This window comes from Nelumbo nucifera, chromosome 4 (genome assembly GCF_055504915.1).
Source record: "Nelumbo nucifera cultivar China Antique chromosome 4, China Antique-T2T, whole genome shotgun sequence".
In the NCBI taxonomy this organism is placed as follows: Eukaryota; Viridiplantae; Streptophyta; class Magnoliopsida; order Proteales; family Nelumbonaceae; genus Nelumbo; species Nelumbo nucifera.
Window position 1 is genome coordinate 86,300,256 of NC_142652.1, and position 22,464 is coordinate 86,322,719.

At 35.4% G+C, this 22,464-nt stretch overlaps 1 protein-coding gene across 1 annotated transcript; it reads right to left on the bottom strand.

Moving 5' to 3' along the window:
* Positions 1–8,754: 8,754 nt before the first annotated feature.
* On the bottom strand, positions 8,755–12,873 carry LOC104613474 (putative 1-deoxy-D-xylulose-5-phosphate synthase, chloroplastic). The gene is made up of 10 exons (XM_010281300.3): positions 12,333–12,873; positions 11,833–11,961; positions 11,574–11,738; positions 11,248–11,398; positions 10,828–11,099; positions 10,459–10,732; positions 10,065–10,372; positions 9,628–9,909; positions 9,256–9,540; positions 8,755–9,154 (listed from the first exon to the last, which is right to left on the bottom strand). The coding sequence occupies exons 1-10, from the start codon at positions 12,471–12,473 to the stop codon at positions 9,005–9,007; spliced, it is 2,157 nt and encodes a 718-aa protein (XP_010279602.1). The 5' UTR covers positions 12,474–12,873; the 3' UTR covers positions 8,755–9,004.
* Between the last annotated feature and the right edge of the window lie 9,591 nt (positions 12,874–22,464).

A 22,464-nucleotide genomic window follows, 5' to 3' on the forward strand; every position in this document is an offset into this window, starting at 1 on the left:
CTTTTCTAAAAATTAAAGTAGAGAGAGTAGGTTATAAAAAAATAATTAGGGTAGAGAGAATAGGTTACCCAAAAAATAAGGGTAAAATACAAAAACCTCCCCTAAATTTTTAAAAAACTCAAAAAAAAAACTCCCCTCTATCACTGATTAAATAGAAAACGTATAAAATTACAAAACTATCCCTAATTAATTGTTAGGGCATCCTACATACGAAAAGAATTCAAGAAAAGGGAATGGCGTTCTTTTGTCGATGATACACTTCTAAACCCAGAAAGAAGAAAGAAGAACAAGAGCCGATAAATATCAACAACCATAGTTCATTAAACAAGGAAAAAAATAGGAAATTAAAGAAAACTGATGCGATATATGCCAGTACTAAACTGATGGAATCGAACCTCATCCAATCTTTGTCTTCAAAAGAGAAATTGTAATCAATAAGCCAAAGCTTGAAGTAGATGGCAATCCCCATAAACAAAAGCAACACCAAGCCAATAAAGATGGGGCCTTTCACATACACAGCCGTTGGTTATTTGTCTATTTGTTGTCTCTTGTTTGCTCGCTCGCTTGTAAACTCAGAAAGAATCACACGGGATTTCATCTTAGGTTTCACCTAGCCCCAAGTGAATGGGAAACTACAGATTACAGACTAGTGGTGCAATTAAAGAGACAAAGAGAGAGGAGCAAGAGCTTCCATTCAGCAAGTGAATTTGAAAATGGCATGTAAACTGTAATGGACAAGCCCTGAATTGAGAAAGAATTTTGGCCCAGTCAATACTCAATACGTGTGTTTAAATTAAAAGAGCACCTTTGTTACTTTCAGGAAGACGGACAAATGATAAGGGGCATTTTTTCAACTTATCATCTAAAATGCAGCATTGGTCGGACTCTTCCTCTTTGTCTTTTCAAAACCTCCCAATGCAATGCAAAGCCTATGAGAATAGAGAACAAATGATATATAGCAGGTAGGCGTGGCCCATTTTAGAGACTAAACTTGTACTTTATAGTTTTGAAGTTAGTTACTATTAGTTAAGATTAGTTACAGGTTTGTTAGTTAGTTTTCCTTTTCTGTTATCTTTAGTCAGCTAGGTAGTTAGTTAGTTTGTTTTTGCTTCTTCATTTTGCTGTATATAAACATTTTTGTAATCTTTTTCATTTCAATAAAAAAAAATTATTCCTCTCTCCAAATTCTGTTATGGTATTAGAGCCACCAACTATTCTCAGAGAATTTTCTTTTCCTTTCTTGGCAACCAAACACCCTTAGCTACAAAGTTTTTCTTCTCAGAATTCAGAAATAATTGCAGATCTTTAATCCTCATCACATTGCGATTATAGATTTCACAAAGTTAGTTCAATTTGATCAAGTTTTACTGTTGAAATCAACATGGCAAACAACGAGATTCCTCCAGTTGTGCAACAACAAGTTGCAATTGCAGCAAGGCCTGAAGATACACCATCAAATCCGTTTTACCTTCATCCGAATGAGAATCCATCTCTGGTGTTGGTTTCACCAGTTTTATCAGGGCCTAACTTGCATTCATGGTTCAGATTTATGTGAATGGCTTTACTCTCAAAAAATAAGCTTGGTTTTGTTGATGGAAGCATATTAATTCCTTGGAAGGATGATCCTACTTATCTAGCCTGGCAGAGATGCAACACTATGGTGTATTCATGGTTAGTTCATTCCTTATCACCATCAATTGCTAAAAGTATTTTGTGGTTAGACAATGCTGTGGATATTTGGAATGACTTGTATGATAGATTTTTTCAAGGAGATGCTATAAGGATCTCAGAATTGCAAGAAGAGATTTATAATTTTCGACAAAACTCACTTTCTGTTACTAGTTATCACACACAATTAAAGATTCTATGGGATGAATATGTTACTCTTAGACCTGTTTCAGTTTGCACTTGTGAGCCCAATGTTCTTGTCAAGCACTCAAAGATGTTAAGAAAGTTTATCGGAATGATTATTCTATCAGATTCTTGAAAGGCCTCAATGATAATTTCTCAACAGTTAGGTCACAAATCTTCTTGATGGATCCTTTGCCCAACATTAACAAATTGTTTTCTTTAGTGCTTCAACATGAAAGACAGTTTAATAATCATGTGATTAAGCTTGAGGAAACAACTTCTGTGTTCTTGACTCAAGGACAAGGATCTAATTACAATCGAAGATCATTTGTTCCACAAAATTCACAGCAATCTCAAAGATATTTTTCCTCTTCTAACTCTGGTTCAGGAACCACTAGTTCAAGAAGGTTCTATGCTAATACAGGATCCAAGCCAATCTATAGCTATTGTAATACTCCAGGACATACAGTTGAAATTTGCTATAAAAAGCATGGATATCCAGTTGGATATAGAGGAAGAAGAGGTAGATTTGGTTCAAATGCTGCACATGCCAATCAAGTTTCTTATAATAGTGAAATAGTATATGAAAACACAGATGTTCTAGATTCTTCAATTCCTAATTCTACATCTATTGTTCATAATGGATCCACTTCAGCCAATAATGTGGCCACTTCTCCCATTACTCAGGATCAATACAATCAACTCATGAGTCTACTTCAGCAAATCAACTTTGCTTCTGGTTCTGCATCAGCACCTATCTCCACACCTCAGGTCAATCAGTTAACATCAACTTTTGCTCCAATTGCTAATGAATCAAGTAAATTCATTCTTTCATGCACCATTGATGATAATAAGTCTCATCAAACACCCTAGATTCTTGATAGTGGTGCAACTGATCATATAACCAATAGTTTATCCAATTTTTCAACCTATACACCTGTCATAAATACACATGTCATTTTACCCAATAATCCAAAGGTTTCTGTTTCTTACATAGGAACTGTTATATTCTCTTCCAATTTTGTACTTCATAATGTTCTTTGTATACCTCATTTTTCTTTCAATCTTATATCTACTAGCAAACTTACTAATTCATATCCTTATTGTCTCATTTTTCAACACAATCTTTGTATCCTCCAGGGTCATCAATGTTGGAAGATGATTGGACTAGATAAAAAAGTCAATGGCCTCTACAAGCTTGTCCTACCTTCTGTTTCTTGTAATTCTTTTATTACCTGTAATCCTACCATTACTTGTAATTCTATTTCTGTTCCTTTTTGTAATAAGCCTACTGCCACTGATATATAGCATTTTAGGATGGGGCATTTGTCCAATCCTCGATTGAAACTTTTGAGAGCATTGGATCATTCTATAACACTACCATTTTCAAATTACTGTTCTGTATGTCATTATGCTAAACAAAGAAAGCTTTCATTTCCTATTAGTCAATCTACTTCTACAAACTATTTTGATTTGATTCACATTGATACATGAGATCGTTTTTCTACTCCGTCATTTTATGAACATAAATATTTTTTGGCAATAGTTGATGACAAGATTAGGTTTACATGGATATACCTTATGAAAACTAAATCCGAAGCTAGACAACATATTCAAAATTTTTGTTTTTTGATTGAAACTTAGTTTTTTGCAAAAGTAAAGTGTATTAGATCTGATAATGCTTTGGAGTTTAACATGCCTGATTTTTATGCTTCAAGAGGTATTGTTCATCAAACTACATGTGTGTATACTCCTCAACAAAATTCTATTGTTGAGAGAAAACACCAACATATTTTAAATGTTGCCAGAGCTCTCAAGTTTCAATCACAACTTCCCCTTTCCTTCTGGTCTGACTGTATTTCTCATGCAGTCTATCTAATAAATAGAACTCCTTCCCCAATCATTTCAAACAAAACTCCATTTCAGCTTCTTTATAATACTGCTCCTTCATTTGATCATTTGAAATTTTTGGATGCCTTTGCTTTGCTTCTACACTTGATACAAATAGAACTAAGTTTGATGCTAGAGCTGATCCTTGTGTTTTTCTTGACTATCCTTCTGCCACTAAAGGTTTTCGTTTGTATAATTTTAGAACTAAAAAGGTTATTGTCTCAAGAGATGTTCAGTTTTATGAACACTCGTTTTCTTTTCATTCTAATTCTTTTTCAACAGATAATTCAGACTTTGTTCTTCCCACAGAATATGCAATTCCTTTAGCAGAACCTTCTCCACCTTCTTTCACATCTTCACCTTCTAATCTCCCTCACATCACAACTTTATCTCTCATTAATTAATCACCACTACTTACACCTAATCAGTCACCACCACTTACCACTGTTGATTCACCCCTTTTTACTAATGTTTCACCAGATTCCGTACAAAGTACACATTCTGAAACTCAACCTAGAAGATCATCCAGACCTTATACACTTCATATCTTGATCAATATCACTGTCAAATACCAAATCTTAAAGCCAATTCTATTTTTAAAACCTCCAATCGTCACCCCTTATCTTCTACCTATTCCACTCATAAATTATCTTATTTTCATAGGGTCTTTGCTACTCAAATCTCCCAAACCAAAGGTCTTAGAACCTATAATGAGGCTATAAAATCACAATGCTGGAAGGATGCATTGACACTTGAGATCAAAGCAATAGAGCAAAATAATACTTGGGTTTTAACTGATTTACCTGTAGGAAAACAACCTCTAGGGTGCAAATGGGTTTTTAGAACCAAGTATCGTGCAGATGGCAGCATTGAAAGATACAAGGCATGATTAGTTTCCAAGGGCTATACTCAACAGAATGGCATTGATTATCTTGATACTTTTTCTCTAGTTGCAAAAATAACAACTATTAGATCTTTATTTGTTGTTGCAGCTATTAAAGATTGGCATTTGCTTCAACTGGATATTAACAATGCCTTTTTGCATGGTGACTTACATGAAGAAGTTTACATGACTCTTCCACTAGGTTTTGAAACTTTTGATCCTTCAAAAGTGTGCAGATTAACTAAGTCACTATATGGTCTCAAGCAGACAAGTAGACAATGGAATCAAAAGCTCACTGATGCTTTGTTGTCTCAAGAATTCATTCAGGCAATTTCGGATACCTCTCTGTTCACAAAACAAGCTGATTCTCATTTTATAGCCTTGCTAATTTATGTTGATGATGTCATTTTAGCAAGTGACAGCATTGATTTGATAAATGATGTCAAAAAGTTCTTACATGATGCTTTTAAAATTAAAGATCTTATCCAACTTAAGTTTTTTCTTGGCTTAGAAGTTGCCCGATCCAAAGCTGGCATTAATCTCAGCCAAAGGAAGTATGTGATTGACCTTTTGGAGGAAACATGTTTTATAAACAGCAAGCCAGTGTCTACTCCTATGATTACTTCTCAAAGACTTGATAAAGATGTTGGTACTCCTTTCACAGATGTTAATTCCTACAGAAAATTGGTTGGCAAATTAATTTATTTATTTAACACAAGGCCAGACATTTGTTTTGCTGCCCAACATCTTTCTCAGTTTTTGGACTGCCCTACAGATCTTCATATGCAAGTTGTACATAGAATTCTTCGATACTTAAAAGGTAGTCCTGGTCAATGTGTGTTCTTCTCTGCTTCATCATCTCTGCAGTTGAAAGCCTTCTCAGATTCAGATTGGGCTTCATGCCCTGATACCAAGAGATCTATCATTGGCCATTGTGTTTTTTTGGGGGATAGTCTAATATCTTGGAAATCCAACAAGCAGCAAATTGTCTCCAAATCTTCCTCTGAAGCTGAGTATCGTGCCCTTACTGTTGTTACATGTGAAGTTCAATGGCTTATTTATTAAAAGATTTGTAGATTTCTCAAGTTGCTCCTGCTCTTGTTTTTTGTGACAATCAATTAGCTCTTCACATTGCTCGTAATCCAGTTTTTCATGAGCGTACAAAACATATTGACATAGATTGCCACATTGTAAGGGAAGAATTGCAAGCTGGTTTGATTCACCCGATGCCAATAGCTTCTGAAGAACAATTAGCTGACTGCTTCACTAAGCCCTTGCCACCTCACTCATTTAATAATTCAATTTGCAAGCTGGGCATTCAAAATTTGTATGCTCTAGCTTGAGGGGGGCTATTAGAGACTAAACTTGTACTTTACAGTTTTGAAGTTAGTTACTGATAGTTAAGATTAGTTACAAGTTTGTTTGTTAATTTTCCTTTTCTGTTATCTTTAGTCAACTAGATAGTTTGTTTGTTTTTGCTTCTTCATTTTGCTGTATATAAACCTTTTTGTAATCTTTTTCATTTCAATCAAAAAAAAAAATATTCCTCTCTCCAAATTCTGTTAGCCCACTTGGGGATTTTAGATAGGCTTTTTATCCTTGTATTGAAATGAAAGAGCTTTAGAGTTCAGACACATTGACTGCTTCCGTTTAACAAAACAAAATTCTACTAGTGGCCGACCGATGGAGGGAGATAGAGAGAGCGGGGGAGAGAGAAAGAGATGATCGAACTCATTCACATCTGCCATAACCATAGCTGCAACCATTCATTCACACGATTCCGTTTGCTTTATATTGGAACTTTCTTAATCATTTGCGTGTCTGTTTTAAATTTTAGCAATTCTTGGTATTCCAAGCAATGGTGCCGCTGCAAGTGTTTAGTAGTGTTATTTTCTTTTGCTCTGAAAAACAACGGAAACCAATTGTAGAAGTGTTGTCACTCAACTGAGGGCAATTTGGGATTTTAAAAAATTTTAAATGACGCCGTGCAGATTACTAGTCAGGGGTAATTTCATAAGTTTTTTATGTTTCTGGTCTGGGTAAATGAGGAAGGGAGGTTTTTGTTTAGTTTTTTTAAATTTAGGGGAGGTTTTTATTAAAATGAAAATAAAGGGGAGGTTTTTATGATAACCAGAAAATTCAGGGGAGTTTTTTGTATTTTACCCTAAAAATAATTAAGGTACAGATTGTTCTTTCACGCTGATTCGATCAACCCTTACAGCTGACAAGCAGGCCACATTTCACGCTGGTTTGGTCAGCTCTCAGTCAGGCCCAATTTCAGGCCGCATTTCACGCTGGTTTGGCAAGCAGGCCACACTTCGCACTCACGCTGGTTCGGTCAGATCTCAGTCAGGCCCAATTTTACGTCCCTACGATCGGACAGATGGCAGCCGATGCAACGAGTTTGGTGATCAAAGTAGAATAAATCTTATTGGGGAGGGTATTTAAGGAAATAAGCGAATAAATACTGTCCATTGTCAGGCTTTCCTTCGTACACCTTTGTCCATCCGATTAGTATCCATTGTCCATTAGATTATCATCAGCCTATTGTCCAACGTGCTGACTCAGTTCAATGGGTTCAGCTTAGGGAGCCTCCCTTTGCCCGTTGGGTTTTTTTGTCCACATGTGTTCGAGCTATATCCAACAGACAGGCTTGCTGATTCTATCCAACGGGTCTAACGGGCTCGGCTAAAGCAGTCTTACTTTGCCCATTGGATCCAACATGCCTTTGTCCATCTGGCTTAGATTCTATCCAACGGCAAACTGAGGGAGTTTGTTCGAATGTGGCATTTCTGTAATTTTAAGAAAAAAAAAGGTAAAATTCACTGTTAGATTCTATTTGCTGCATTCTCAAATCCCCTAACATACACATTTTAACTTAATAGATATATATTGATATACCCAGAAAACGGTATTAAAAAATGTCAATTGGTGCACCTCTGGTTCAATTGATTTGATCAAATTAAACGTTTTTTTTGCCATATTTGGAAATTGTTCAGGAAACTGGTTCTGTTTTATCTTAAATCTGGTCTTTGATAAAAAAACCATTGAAAAAATCAATAATTCATTGACTCAGATGATCAAATTGTCGATTCATTCAATGATTTTTGACTGTTTTTTATTTTATTTTTTTGTCAAAATGGACTGTCCGTTCAAACCAGATGGTCGGACTGTCGACCCAAATACTGGTGGGCCAGAACGGTTCCATTCTACAACACAATTAATTTAAGGTTTGTGTAGATGGTTTGGGGAGTGATTGGAATTAAGTCGTGATTCGAACGGGATGCCTTCACTAGACTTCATTGCGTGGGTGATGGGTGGTATCCATTTGTTATTTTACTTGATAGAGCCGTGAAGTTACGGACTTCCTGTCTGTTTTTGGTTTGTTTGCACAAGCAGAAAAAAGCTAAAACATGGAGTTGTATTATTTGACATGATTGTGTTTGTTTACCAATTGCCACATTGTGAGGCGATTATTCTTCCACTGTCTCCCAAGTCGATAGGGTTTTGATTCTAAGGCTGTGTAGTGTGTGGACCAATTTCATCATTCGCCACGGGAATGGAGGCAGTGGAGAATAACCTAGATTGAGCACCTGCTGCGGTTACTAATGAATCAATGGCCAATCCTTCTTCCTTTTTTATTATTCATTAAAGATGGGAATTAGTACAGATGGCTTGGGGGGGACACTTTCCATCGTAAAGGAGATGTAGTTCCCCGATACAAAGTAACCAATACGACTAGTATAAGAAAAGCTTATAGAGGTAAACAGCAACGCAACATCCAGGCATCATGAAGAACTGGTTGACTCGACCACGAACAAGATGATTTTTTTCCTTGCACTGACCTGATGACTGAAAGATTATCGCACAGCACCTGAAACATTTGTCCTTCCAGCTTTGTTGTTGTTGATGGCATAGAACTCAGCTGATTTCGCAGGGTGAACTTGAACAAATATGTTACCATACTTCATAAAATTCAGCTCAATGAAGCAATCTGCATCGTGCTACTTCTAGCACCACATATGCCATTAAAGTGGCCGATACTAGTTTTGTTGGTGTAATCATAATCCAATATGATCTGAATTTTTGTATTGACCCTTGATTCAAGGCTTCAATTTTATTGATAATTCTTTCTTTTTTCCCATCAGACACCAAAATCTATACCCAATAGAACAAAGCTATAAGATCCGCAAGCGCATTGATGATGCGAACCATGAATTAGATTCTGTTGGAAAGTTGCGTCTGAGCTTTTCCAAATTCATTTGTTCTGTCTCTTTATTGTTAGTAGTGCTTTCTACAGAATACAAGATCTCTCGAGAAAAACTATTTGTACTTCACATTTTGGGGAGGGTCTCCAATCCCTTCTTTATTTATCCCTTTTTATGACATGATCTCTAGGGCCTCCCTCTTTTGTCCAAGTATGTTGAACACAGTTGCAGCAATGTGAGATGGTGTCATGCCAGCTTCAGCCATCTGATCTGCTGGGGATCCATGGTCAATGTACCTATCTGGAAGAACCAATGGTCTCCACTGCAAAAGAATTTCAAGACAAAAATGTAAGTACATGTCTATATATTACTCTAATAAATAACACTTTGGTGATCCAGTTTTGTCATTTGGAGTTTTTGTACCTTTACTGTTCCATCAAGAAGGCCATCAAGGGCCAAGAACTGAGCCACATGAGACCCAAAGCCCCCAATTGATCCTTCTTCAACTGTGATTAGGACATCATGTGATTTTGCTAGACTGCGAATAAGGGACCGATCAAGTGGCTTGCAGAAGCGTGCATCTGCAACTGTCAACCGCAAACCATGGCGCTCCACTAAAGACACTGCAGCCAAACAGCCTTGCACTGCTGTTCCATAACCCAGGAGTGCCACTCTTTCACCCTCAATCAAAATGCGACCCTTTCCAACCTGTTAGGAAATTTCATTTAGTTAAATATTAAATCCTCCAACTGCCATTTGGGAAGGAAAAGAAAAAGGAGACTCAGTTGAACACACTTCCAGTGGGATGCCTTTGTTTCCTGGTGGCAGCTGAACACCAATCCCATTCCCTCTAGGGTATCGGAAACAACTAGGTCGATCATTGATGGCAGCAGCAGTAGCAACCATATGAAAAAGTTCTGCCTCATCTGAAGGAGCCATGACAACCATGTTCGGAAGGCATGCCATATAGGTAACATCAAATGACCCAGAATGTGTTGGCCCATCAGCTCCCACCAGCCCAGCTCTGTCCAATGCAAACCGCACTGGTAGTTTCTGCAGATCTACATCATGTATCACCTGTGCAATGGGTACACATTTCAGTTTTAGCAGATTGAATCCAGACTAACATTTTTTTCCTTCTATAACAAACAAAACTTAGAATCATGTCATTAGAAACTAAAAAGATAAAATCATTTGTCAAGAAGAAGAATACAAAGAAGCAGGTTACTAACCTGATCATATGCCCTCTGCAAGAAGGATGAGTATATAGCACAGAAAGGTTTAAGACCTTCACAAGTCAGTCCTGCAGCGAACGTAACAGCATGCTGCTCTGCAATTCCAACATCAAAGCACCGTGTTGGAAAACGGCGTTGGAAGAGATTCAGGCCAGTCCCTCCACCCATTGCAGCATGGATGGCAACAATATCTTTGTCTGCCTCTGCTTCTGCTGTCAAGGCCTCCGCAAAATATGTGGTATAAGATTGAGTAGGGACACTAGATTTGAATTGTTTTCCAGTAGCTGGATCAAACTTGGTTACACCTACAAAAGAAAACCCATGATGAACGTCCAATTTTCATGATTCACAACTGATAAATTTAGAGATAAATGTACAATTTGGTATTTACCATGATACTTGTCTGCAGCTCTCTCTGCATATGGGTATCCCCGGCCTTTCTCAGTCACAACATGGATGAGGACTGGGCCAGTTGTATGGGTACTCTTGACCTCTTTGAGAATGGACACAAGATCATCGATGTTGTGACCATCAACAGGACCGATGTAATAGAGACCAAGCTCTTCAAAGAGTGTTGAACCAGATCCACTGATCATCCCACGGGCATACTCATCAACCTTTGCAGCCAGTTCATGCATAGGCCCACCAATTTGTTTCGTAACTCCCTGGAACAATTTCAATTGTAATAAAAATCAGATTCACAAGGAAGCAGTTGTGAGGACTTGTGACAGCTCTGTTGCTCTTAGGAAGTTACACTAACCTTAGCAACCTCCCTTAGTTCTCTGAGAGGCCTGCTGGACTGCAACTTACTAAGAGCACTGCTCAAAGCTCCTACAGGTGGTATGGGCCCATCAAGAGTAGCAGTGGGCAACGAAACTTGTTTGTTGTCATTAAGGATAACAATCATGTCTGAGTCTAGGTACCCAGCATTGTTCATGGCTTCATAGGCTTGCCCTGCAGTCATGGCACCATCACCTATTACAGCAACCACATGGTTCTTTCTTCCTTTCAGGTCTCTCCCAACAGCCATTCCTGTTTGCCAACAACCACCCAAAAATTAAAAACCCATAAAACTAATTACAATTCACGACCAGATAAACTTGTTGATTCTTTGAAAGATTCAAGCTCAGAAACACATAAGGTACATATAGATAAGGATACGCAAAGGAAAAACAAATACCCAGAGCTGCCGAGATACTAGTAGAACTGTGACCGGTGCCAAAACAATCATAATCACTCTCAGAGCGTTTAGTGAATCCAGACAACCCGTTTGTCTGTCTCAAGGTTGGCATCTTATCTCTTCTCCCTGTGAGGATTTTGTGTGGGTAGGACTGCAATGATAAGGGCATTAGTATACTCAGAACCCATTTTCTTAAACGATCCTCTCGGTGTCTTCTTTGTTAGCAGAGACGCAAAATACAAGCTATGGATTATAAAAGAAAAGAAATGCTCTATACATGAATAGAGAACAGAGGACAAAATAAAGTAATAAGGGAAGTGGCGTACCTGATGACCGACGTCCCATAGAATCTTGTCTTGAGGGCAATTGAATACATAATGGAGAGCCACAGTAAGTTCCACGACGCCAAGGCTTGAACCAAGGTGACCACCGGTTTTAGAAACGTTGAATATGATATCGGACCTTAGCTCATCTGAAAGTTGTTTCAGCTCCTGCATCGACGGATAATAAGCAGATATGGTATCTGGGTGAGGGATAACAGTTTCTCCAATCCATAAAACTACATATCTTCGTCCATTTATGTACCTTGATGGAGAGGTTTTTCATATGTATCGGGTAGTTAATGGTGTCCAGCAGCGGAGTTGGTGGTCTCTGTGAGTAATACTCCGCCCTTTCTGATAGTGATGCCGAAACACCACCTGACCTTCTCCGGACCTGCTCCAAAATAAGAACAAAACAACCCATTTCATTCAATTACTACTACTAGTCTAAAAACCGGGTCTTCGGAAGTAATTGAAAAAGAAAAGTGAAAATTCCGGTGGTACTTCCTCGATTTAAAAAATCTCATATAACCTGTTTATCCATTAAAAAAAATCTGATATATAGACACCAAAGAATTCTGTGTAATGTTTTCCTAGTTTACCAAAAAGACAAAAAACTCAGGAAAAAACTTTAAAATAGAAAGAATTAACAAGACCCAGCTATCCGTGTTCATGTCACATAAACATGAACTGGAAGACAAGTAGTTCTCTTCCCCGATTGGGAGCATTCGACTTAATTGTGCAAAAAAGCATAGAGATCCAGACCTGAATGTGTCTTTGCTGAAATTGGTGTGGAAGATCTGCTCCACGAAAAGGATGAGAAGAGAGTAAGCTGGGCTTGAGGGAATCTGAAGAAGCTACCTCTCTGGGTAAATGACAAGGGAAGGAAAAGGATGAGAGAGCCATTGGAGATTGACAAAGAGCAACAGCTGAAGTGGAGACTGGAGAGAGCTACAGAAAAAAAAAAATGATAAGAAAACTAGAAGAACCCAGGAAAGAAAACAAGTTCAGATTCCCTGGTGGGAGAGGATGATGGATGGCGAAATGGGTTTCTCCGGCATCTCCACTTATATCAGTGCTCCAGCTTCCAGGAGGAAAAAATGGAACTGATCAAATGATGAAAGAGATTTGTGGTGAATGTTTGATATTGGGTTGTGACGTTTGTCCCAGTGAGGGCCCCTTGGCCTTACCCAGGTAACCGATCAAGCATCACTTTTCCTTGTCTCCCCTCTCTCCTCAATCCCCTTCGGACCAATTGCAGTGCAGCAAAATGTCACGTCTTCCTCCATTGGACCACGTAAGACATAACCCACTAACCAGATATCACGAAGTAGATAAAGAACAGAAAGATACATTCTCTCTTTGTTTTGGGGAGTGTTTGCCAAATTGCATAGCTCAGGGTTTATCCTACCCAAAATTACGGCTGGATGCCCGTGCTTGTTGAATGTGTGCAGACCAGACCAGAGATCCCGTCTTCACAATCACACAACTCTCGGACCTAATGAAGTAATGTGCTCTCTGTCCGATTATCGTGAGCTGTTGTATTGTGTTTAGGGTTGCAATCCAATCGAGCTCTAATTGAAGAGTTTGGGTTTGAGCTCTATAATTAGATTCTAATCCAGTTCAAATTTCAAGGTAAGCTTGATTTAGTTATTCGAATTTGAGTTTGGCCAATAAAATTTTTGCTTGAAAATTAATGAGTCTGGCTCAATTAACACACATACATATGTACAAACATATATATATATATATATATATATATATATATATATATATAATATTATATATAATTTATAAAATATAAAATATATTCATTTTGTAGCTTTCAATCCAAATCTGATCTCATCAAATATTTAACTGAACCGAACTTGAACCGGAAAATATAGTTTTAATCAAATTCAAACTTGAACTCGAACCTAGTAGTATTTTAACCGAATCAAACCAAGATATGCCAAAGTTTGTCTTGGCTAAACTCAATTGCACCCCTAATTGTGCCCTAACTAATAGTAGGGGTGTAAGTGGGGTCAAGTTAGGTCAGTTTGAGGTTAGACCTATTCACGAATTGGGTTTTCCAGCTTGGGCCATGAACATCCATTTGATTTACAGTCAAGATTGGAATTGGAATCGAAATGAGAATTCCCAAGAATTTTGACTTGTTATGGATTTTATGAGAGATAATGAAGACTCCTCAAAGCTTTAATTTTGACTTGTTATATTTTTAATGGTTTAATTTAAAAATAAATATGCACATGTATGAATAAGGGGAGAAGAAGAAGAAGGTCCCTGTGAGCTTTGTGGTCAGAGGACCATTCACCTGCCCTATTTGATAAATATCACCTAATTAGATACAACTTTTATGATCCCAATTGATTGGTTTCAAGTTTTTCTCACATCATGTCTTTCCAATATCATAGTCAACTCTCTCTCTCCCCCCAAATTTGCTATAGTCTAAAGATCAATAAATCAATCCATTATTAATTTGGGGATTTGAAGTGTTATAATGGGGCATTAATAACACAATTAAAGTTAGATTATAACAATTGATAATAGATCAATCTATTATTTATCCAAGGTTCTTTTAAATTTCAAATCTCACCATCAATGCACATTACTTTTTTTTTTTTTTGGCTCTCAGAAACTCTAGACTTTGCAAAAAGGTCAATTTCGACCCTAAAGAATAAAAAAAAAGGCTATTTTTGACCCTAGACTTTGGTGAAAAAGCTAATCATAGGCAAAAATAGATGGTGTTTGGAACGACATCAATGGATCTGTTAAGCAATGTCATACAGCACCGCTAAAGTTTGAAAAAACCACTTTAAACCTTAATGTTTGAAAATGAGCCACTTTAATAAAGTTAATTAAGTAAATTACTTTAGGGTCTAATTAAATGGCCCTAAAGTATTTGATTTACTTAGTTATGTTAATTAAGTAAATTAAATGAACTACAATAATTAAGATAATTAAGTGAATTAAGTAATTAAATTAATTAGGGAAATGAAGATAATTAATTAAATTAAATAAACAAAGCTAATCAATCTAAATAAGTAAATTAAGTCAATTAAGCAAGATTTTAAAAACCAACCGAAAATGAAACCACTTTGGCCACTGATTTCTGGGTCAATGGTTTGACCTTTTGGTTTGAATGGATCAACCCATGACGTTTTGAAAAACAAAAAATAAAATATAGTTAAAATAAAAAATGGTCTAAAAACCATTTACTGGATTGAGTAGTTTAGTGGTTCAACCATTTGGGTCAGTGTTTGTTGACCAAGTTAAAATTCTGGGTAGTCAAACCATTTGACCCAGGAATCAATCAATTGTCCAGTTCTATATTATACCTAGCCTAGAATTTTTCAAAAAAAAAAACTTTGACTTGGTCAACAAACTATTTAATCCAATAAATAGGTTTTTATTATTTTATTTTTAGAAACATCATGGGTTGATTCGTTTGGACCAGACATTCGAACTGTTGGCCCATAAACCGATGGCCAAAGTGGTTCTGTTTTGAGTCGGTTTTAAAACCTTGCTTAATTGGATTAATTTACTTATTTAGATCAATTAGCTTTATTTATTTAATTTAATTAATTAACTTCATTTCCTTAATTAATTTAATTTACTTAATTATCTTAATTATAACAATTTGTTTAATTTAATTAATTGACTTGATTAAATACCTTAGGGTCATGTAATTAACTAAGTAAAGTAAATACTTAATTATACTTTAGGCTCATTTAATTAGACCCTAAAGTAACTTACTTAATTAATTTTATTAAAGTGGCCCATTTTCATTAGGGTCAAAAGCTGCCTTTTACAAACTTTAGTATTGCCACATAACATTGTCTAATGGATCAATTGATGTCATTTCAAATGCCATCTATTTTTGCCTACAAATGGCCTTTTCACTAGAGTTTAGGATCGAAAATGGCATTTTTTTATTTTTTAGGATCAAAATTGGCCTTTTCTCAAAGTTCATGGGCTATGAGAGCCAAAAATCTTTTTTTTTTTTCTGGTGAAATTAATGCACATTACTTGAAGCTTTACAAATTTTGCCATTTAATCCCCCTCTCCCAATCTTGGTTGGCTTGGGTGGAACTGGCTTTGGAACTGAACTTGCATTAAAATAAATCTCAAAATACTTTGAGGATGTATAGATTTGAACCCATGCACTCATGGTTACAAAGATCATGATCTCACTTGACTATTGAGTCACTTAAGTGATTTGATCCTTTTTGTTCAATTTAATATTTGAATGTGTATAAGAAGTAATGTAAAAGGTAATATTTACAAAATTGAAATTATAAAGATAAGCTTGAACTATATATTAATATATAGTCTACATATTAAATTATACAACTTAATCAATAAAGGTAATATAAGTATGTATTATTATTGTTGAAAATCATTTTTTAAAGAATAATATCTATTTTATTATTTTTTTTTGAGGGGGGAGTAAAGAAAGAACAAGTTCCAAAGGTAGGCCTTGGAATCGTTCTTGACAGGTAGGTTTTGGTTTCGAAAACCTGTTCTAAGTTCAACCTTATTGAACCATGCTCACCCCTAGATATACATAGATTTAAAAAGCTACATGCTATCATTAAGATTTGAACCCAGGTCTTACAAATTTAAGGTTTGAGAACTCATCACTAAGGTGTCGTCCAATAGCATACTACTAGTTGAAATAACATAGGATTAGTTTAAATGACAGCCACATTTAATTCAAATAAATGCTTAACCAAAAAATTAAAAAAAAGAAAAGAAAATTCGATCATTGAGATAAATATTTTATAAATATTAATGAGATAAATGATATATAAATGATCTATCAAATCCATTGATATTTATGTAAAAGATATTTTTATTTTTTGGTAATTATAAAAACAAAATAGTTTTTTAGGTCTGTTTGGCTCATGAACAGGTCCGTAATTAGAATCCCTAGGAATCAGAATCGGATTTTGATTGTTGTTGTTTGGTTTTTTGAAGTTGGAATTGGAATCAACTAAAAATTTTAATTTTGTATTAGTCTATTTATTATTTTATTATTAATTTAGTAATATATAATTATTATTTTATTATAACTTTAATAATAATAATATTATTATATTTTATTATTTTATCAATAATTTATTATTTTATTAGTATTTTATTATTAGTTTATTAACATTCTATTATTTTTGTTTATTATTTTGAAATTAATTTATTATTATTGAATAATTAATGTGTTACTAATTTATTATTATTTTAATGATATTATATTAATATTTTATTTGTACTTCATTATTATTATTTAATAAATACTATCTTTGATTTTATTATTAATTTAGTAATAGTTTTATAGTACTATTTTTTACTAATATTTTATTATTATTTCATAAATTTTTTATTAATATTATATTATTACTTAAATTATATTGTATTAATATTTTATTTATACTTACTACTATTATTATTATTATTATTAGGGTTTGTGGGTTTTTTGTGATAATTCTTCTTAACAGACTTTGGAATGAGAATCCCATTCCGCCAATCAAGAATGTGAATCGAAATTCCATTCCTATCGAACAAATAATAGAGCCACTCTGATTTCGATTCCAGGCATCTATTCCGGAAAACTAAATGGACCCTTAGTAATATTAGATGCATCATGGGGTTTCACATGGAAACCGACATAATAATGGTGGTAGGGCTGTAGGGGTGTTTGTTGCAACTCTCACATGCAATTCATTAGAGGGTTCTCTCATTAGTATGACATAAAATCTAACTTGGGAAGCACTGCCCCTTTGTATAATGGCAAGTACAGAGTTCAAATCAGCCCCCACAACGTTCCACAGCACATCTCTCTCATGTATTGGAATATCTCCTGATGATAATATCAAGAATAATGATGTCATCATCACGAGATGTTCTCAATACATGGTGGGAATGTACTATGGGACGTTGAGGGGGGCAATCTTGTGGGGGTTGATTCGGTTTCAACCATTTGGTGGTATCAGAATCTAGTTATCTACTTCGACTCCAAAATCCTGGTTGATATTGTACATTTATTATGAAGAAATTTCTGTTGCTGAGACTCTAGTAATTTTTTGTTTGTGATAATGTTTAGATACAATGACTATCCACAGAAATTCTTTTATTGTTTTTTTTTTGTTTTTATGAGCCGATATGCTCCTTGTATTGCTTTTTTTAGAGGGGATAGGTATTTATTTAGAGTTCGAATCACTTATACCTTCCAACACCTTCCGATTGTAGTGCATTTTGTCATATAAATTATTAAATTATGTGATTCTTATGTATTCATAGTTTTTTTTTTTTAGTTTTGTACCATATTCATAGTTATTTTAACCTCATATTTGATGTTATGTATTCATTTTGTCAGAATTTTCTTGACGTTTCCGTTTCCATGTGCATACATATCTTTCCACCATATCCATGTGGTATCCAAAACATATCGTGATATATGTATTAATTTTCAAACTTATCAATACAATACATGACATTGATATTTTGAACCTTATATTATACCATAAGAACTTAGGTTTTCAGATGACTAAGGGGCTAGATGAACTAAATGACGTGTTGCTTTTGTCTTTCAGGGTGCGTTTGGTTGCAATGTAAACGTAAATATGTGCACTATATATTTATCCTTTTTTTGGTTCACGAATGCAAATACGGTTCACATTTTAAATCGTTTTTGCACTCATCTTGTTTGTTTGAAATTGGTGCAAAGTGTGGGCCCATTATTAAATTCTCCAACTATTTTATGCTCTAATGCCTTAACTTTGGTCAAAAAATTAATTATTAAAAGAATACAAAATTGTATCCAAAAAATAAGTACAATAATGCTCTCTTCTCAGAATACAAAAGTATCTAAAAATACATTTTTGATCTAATAATCATTACCTTTTTATATATCAAATAAACACCCGCAAACACGAACCAGGGTAAATATATACTCCGATTCGGCATTTGTATCGCAAACAAATGGAGCCTCGAGGATAAAATAGTAATATGAAAATAGTTGGGGGCATACTCATTTATTTTCACATAGTAATGTGAAAACAATTAATGATCTCACAACCTTCTCTAGTAAAAGAAAACAATAAATCATTACCACAAGTAGTCCAACCATAACGGGTATTGAGAATAAGGACCTTATATAAATTTTTTTATGCACCATAAATAAACTAAACCTTTGATTTTTTTTTTTTTATAAATTTATCACTCTCGAACTTGAACCCATGTTGGATAAAGGTCTCTTAGGACCATTACCAATGTTGGATTAAAACTGAATATCTTCTATTGTTAGCTAGCAAGTGATAAATTAGTTGGAATCTACTCCCAGAAAAATTCATTCCAACATGCTCCAAAATGTGATGACATCGCACATCTCACCATGAAACTAGGATCGACCATGTGTGAGATTTGCGCTGTCATTGCCAAATCATGTGGGAAGAGTTTTGGGATGTATTTGGTTGGGAATAGATCCCGATTAAGTGATAAATGCGTCAAAATTATCTTCCATTTATCATACAATGCCATATGTATAAAAGAACTAAGGTGTTGTTCAGTTCTGTGATTATCTCATGGACAGGACTGTTTCTACCGTGTGTAACATCCCCATTCACAAAATATCATGGACGAGGATGGTCCACGTGGCCACAATAAAATATCATGATTGGGGCTTGTGGACAAACCCATGGATACAACTCGATGCAACGCATCAATAGGCGGGGATCATATTCTTCATCCCCGATCTCGATTCGGAAATTAATCCTTATCCCTGACCCAATCCCTATTAGGTGGGGATAGGCGAATCCCCGACCTCGACCCCAACCCCAATTGGGGATCCCTATTAATCCCCATCCCCGCCCTGTCAAAGCATAGGGTTGGGGAAGTTGAGTCCCCATTGGAGATGGGGAAAATTGTCATCCCTAATTACAGCTTCTTCTCATCACTATACACATTTGTTGCTGTGCAAAACTCCACCGTTGTGACACATTCCGCTAGTGAAACCAACTCCAACCAATACCATTCTCTTCCTCTATTTCTTATATCTCTTCTCTTCTCCTCTATTTTATTTTCATTTTTTTTGTCGTTTTCATCCAAAAGAGGTGTGTTTTGTCTTCAATATTTTCTCCCTTTTCAGTCAAAAGAGGTGTTTTCTGTTTCGTCATAATTATTATTTTTAACTTATTTTCATTTATTTAAATATTTTTATCACCATTTTTGTTAATAAAAAATTATTTTGTATTATTACATAGATTCATATTTTATACATGTTATCCTTTAATATTTGACATATGAGAAATATATTTTTTTATATTTATTAATAATTATGTATTGGTGTTTTACATTTTTCTCCATAGTTATTTCGTATTATTATTCCAAATTATTTTGAATTCAAAATATATGAATTTTTTATTGATGATTGACTTGATTAAATTATCTCATCAGCTGTATGTGAGATGCATGGAATCAATACTCAATAGGTGTGGTCAAGGTTCAAAAAATCAACATATATTGGCCCGTATTGACCAATACGTATCATATTGGGAGCACCCCAATACGCCTCTATAGAGAGTGCATCGGAGTTTTAACTGGTTCAGGGGGTGGAGAAACCTTAAACTATCCCTTGAATTGGATTTGAAAGAAGCAAAAAAGAAAAAAAAAGCACAAATATCAACACTGCCTGATACCGATGTGTTGGGCATATCGTTGTTTAGAACCTTGGGTATGATTTACACCACACCCATAACATAGAATTAATACTCGATAAATGTGATGTAAATCACACCCGTAAGATACTTTTATAGGTATAAATAATTTTAATTTATCGATAACCAAATTAATTAATTTACATCCACCAATTTCTCATCCATATTACGGATGAATTCATTAGTCGTTTATTGCAGATGGGACAACCAAATTAAATTCGCACCATATCTAAATTTAATGTTAAGGAACATCATATCCACCGTAAGCGCCGTCGCATCATATCCACAGTAACCGTCGTCACATCAGAAACACTGTTACAGAATTCAACGTCAAACTAAAAGTCGGTATTCAATTGGGAGTTTGGGGTTGGTGTTGCAATTAAAAGGTGAACTCACCGCATAGTGGACCACTTCTCTTATCTTACGTGAAGCCACATGGTTAATGCTAATTTCTCAACCTATTACCTAACCCACCACCAAATGACTAGTGGATCTTGAATGGCAAACCTATAACTCTTTCCTTTTCTTTTCTTTACGGAATCTCTTCTTAATCATGAACAGTTTCCTCGGTACCCCTAACAAGAGAATATTATCCTCTGATTAAGGTAAGAGTGTGGAAGCTTCTCCATTTCTTCCGATGTCCACATGAATGGGGATGGAATTATTTAAATATCTAACGTTCTGAATTGTTGGATATGTTTCAATGGTGAAGAGGCTACTGCCCAACATGAAAGCCACTCGTAGGGTTCAGGTTGACACCCCACATGCACACCTCACCATGCATTACGAATATCAGTAGATGTTCCCAATACATGATTGGAATGTGTTGTGGGGTGCGCATGAGGCGCCAATGCCAATTCCCCTTGTAGAATTAAAATCCAAATGGAAAGATGCATCAAGAGTCCTGTGGGAAAGGTAAATATAACTTTGTTCAAAAAGAAAATTCTATAAAAATGTACCAGGGGCAACACTGTTAGATGGAGCAAAATGAAGGTTCAAAGTATCGATACACGTTTGCTAAGAGACTAGGAGGCTTATTGACCAATTTTGGTTTTATAGGTCAATAATATGTTGAATATTAAGAGTTCACTTTGTTCCACTTAATAATTTATGATCTGTCATGTCACTTGACAAGAGGTTACAAAAGAAATAATAAAAAAAAGATCCAGTTTCTTCTTGGACTGAAACTCTGGTTCTTCGAACCATGAACCAAGTGCTTGGGTTGTCAAAAAGATGTCTAAATCAAAATCAATGTGACACATATGGGAACATTAAGAGGGATGGGTAAAAATCTAGAAAGGATAGGGATGGAAATAAAATCATCTGTTAAGTCACCTACAGCACCGCAAGAACTGACATTAGAAGTAGAAGGGGCTAGAAGAGGAAAACAAGAACATGAATCGAAGTGATAATAAATGATTTAAGCACTCAAAATTTAACAATAGATAATGGCACTGATCAGAACGGCAAAACAGGATTCATGTAACAACTCATGATTGGAACGAGGCTCAGATGATATTGATGATGCTTTTTTCCTTAATTTTTTGAAATGGTAAGGTATTGTATTAAAACAAAGAGAAACTGTCAGAATATATAACCACCCATGATGATAATGATCAGAAATGACTTCATCATAAACACATCCAACAACCTTCCAGCTAGGCTTCCTTGTCTGATATTTTAACAAGCTGTGTTTGACCTACCTGAGGGACAATTTCAGTGTTGTAGATGTAAAACGCAGGATGGTTAACATACAGAACCCAAAGGAAAACATCTGATTTAGTTAGTCTCCTTAATTCATATATTAGAAGCAATACAAAAAAAAAAGGGGGACTGAATGATTTAGCCTTCCAATTAAGTGGTAGAAGTAGGAATTAACCACAAGGATAAATAAGACAAATTTAAGCATTTGATAGCCAGAAATGCCAATCTGGTGGTTGAGCAAAATGCCATTACTCATGACCAGGGAAAGTGGGGGTTGCAGGATAATAATGTACAGAAAATTCACGGAACCATGGTAAACTGTAAAGCATGAAAATTATATAGCTTGCAGAGCTTTGTGATGGACTTGAATTTTGTTTGGCAACATCATACGTTATCTTTTTATACCTTCTTATCATATAAATCAAAATCTTTGTCTGTTAAAAAGTCCAACCATCAAATATCTAGATTATGACCAAGCTATG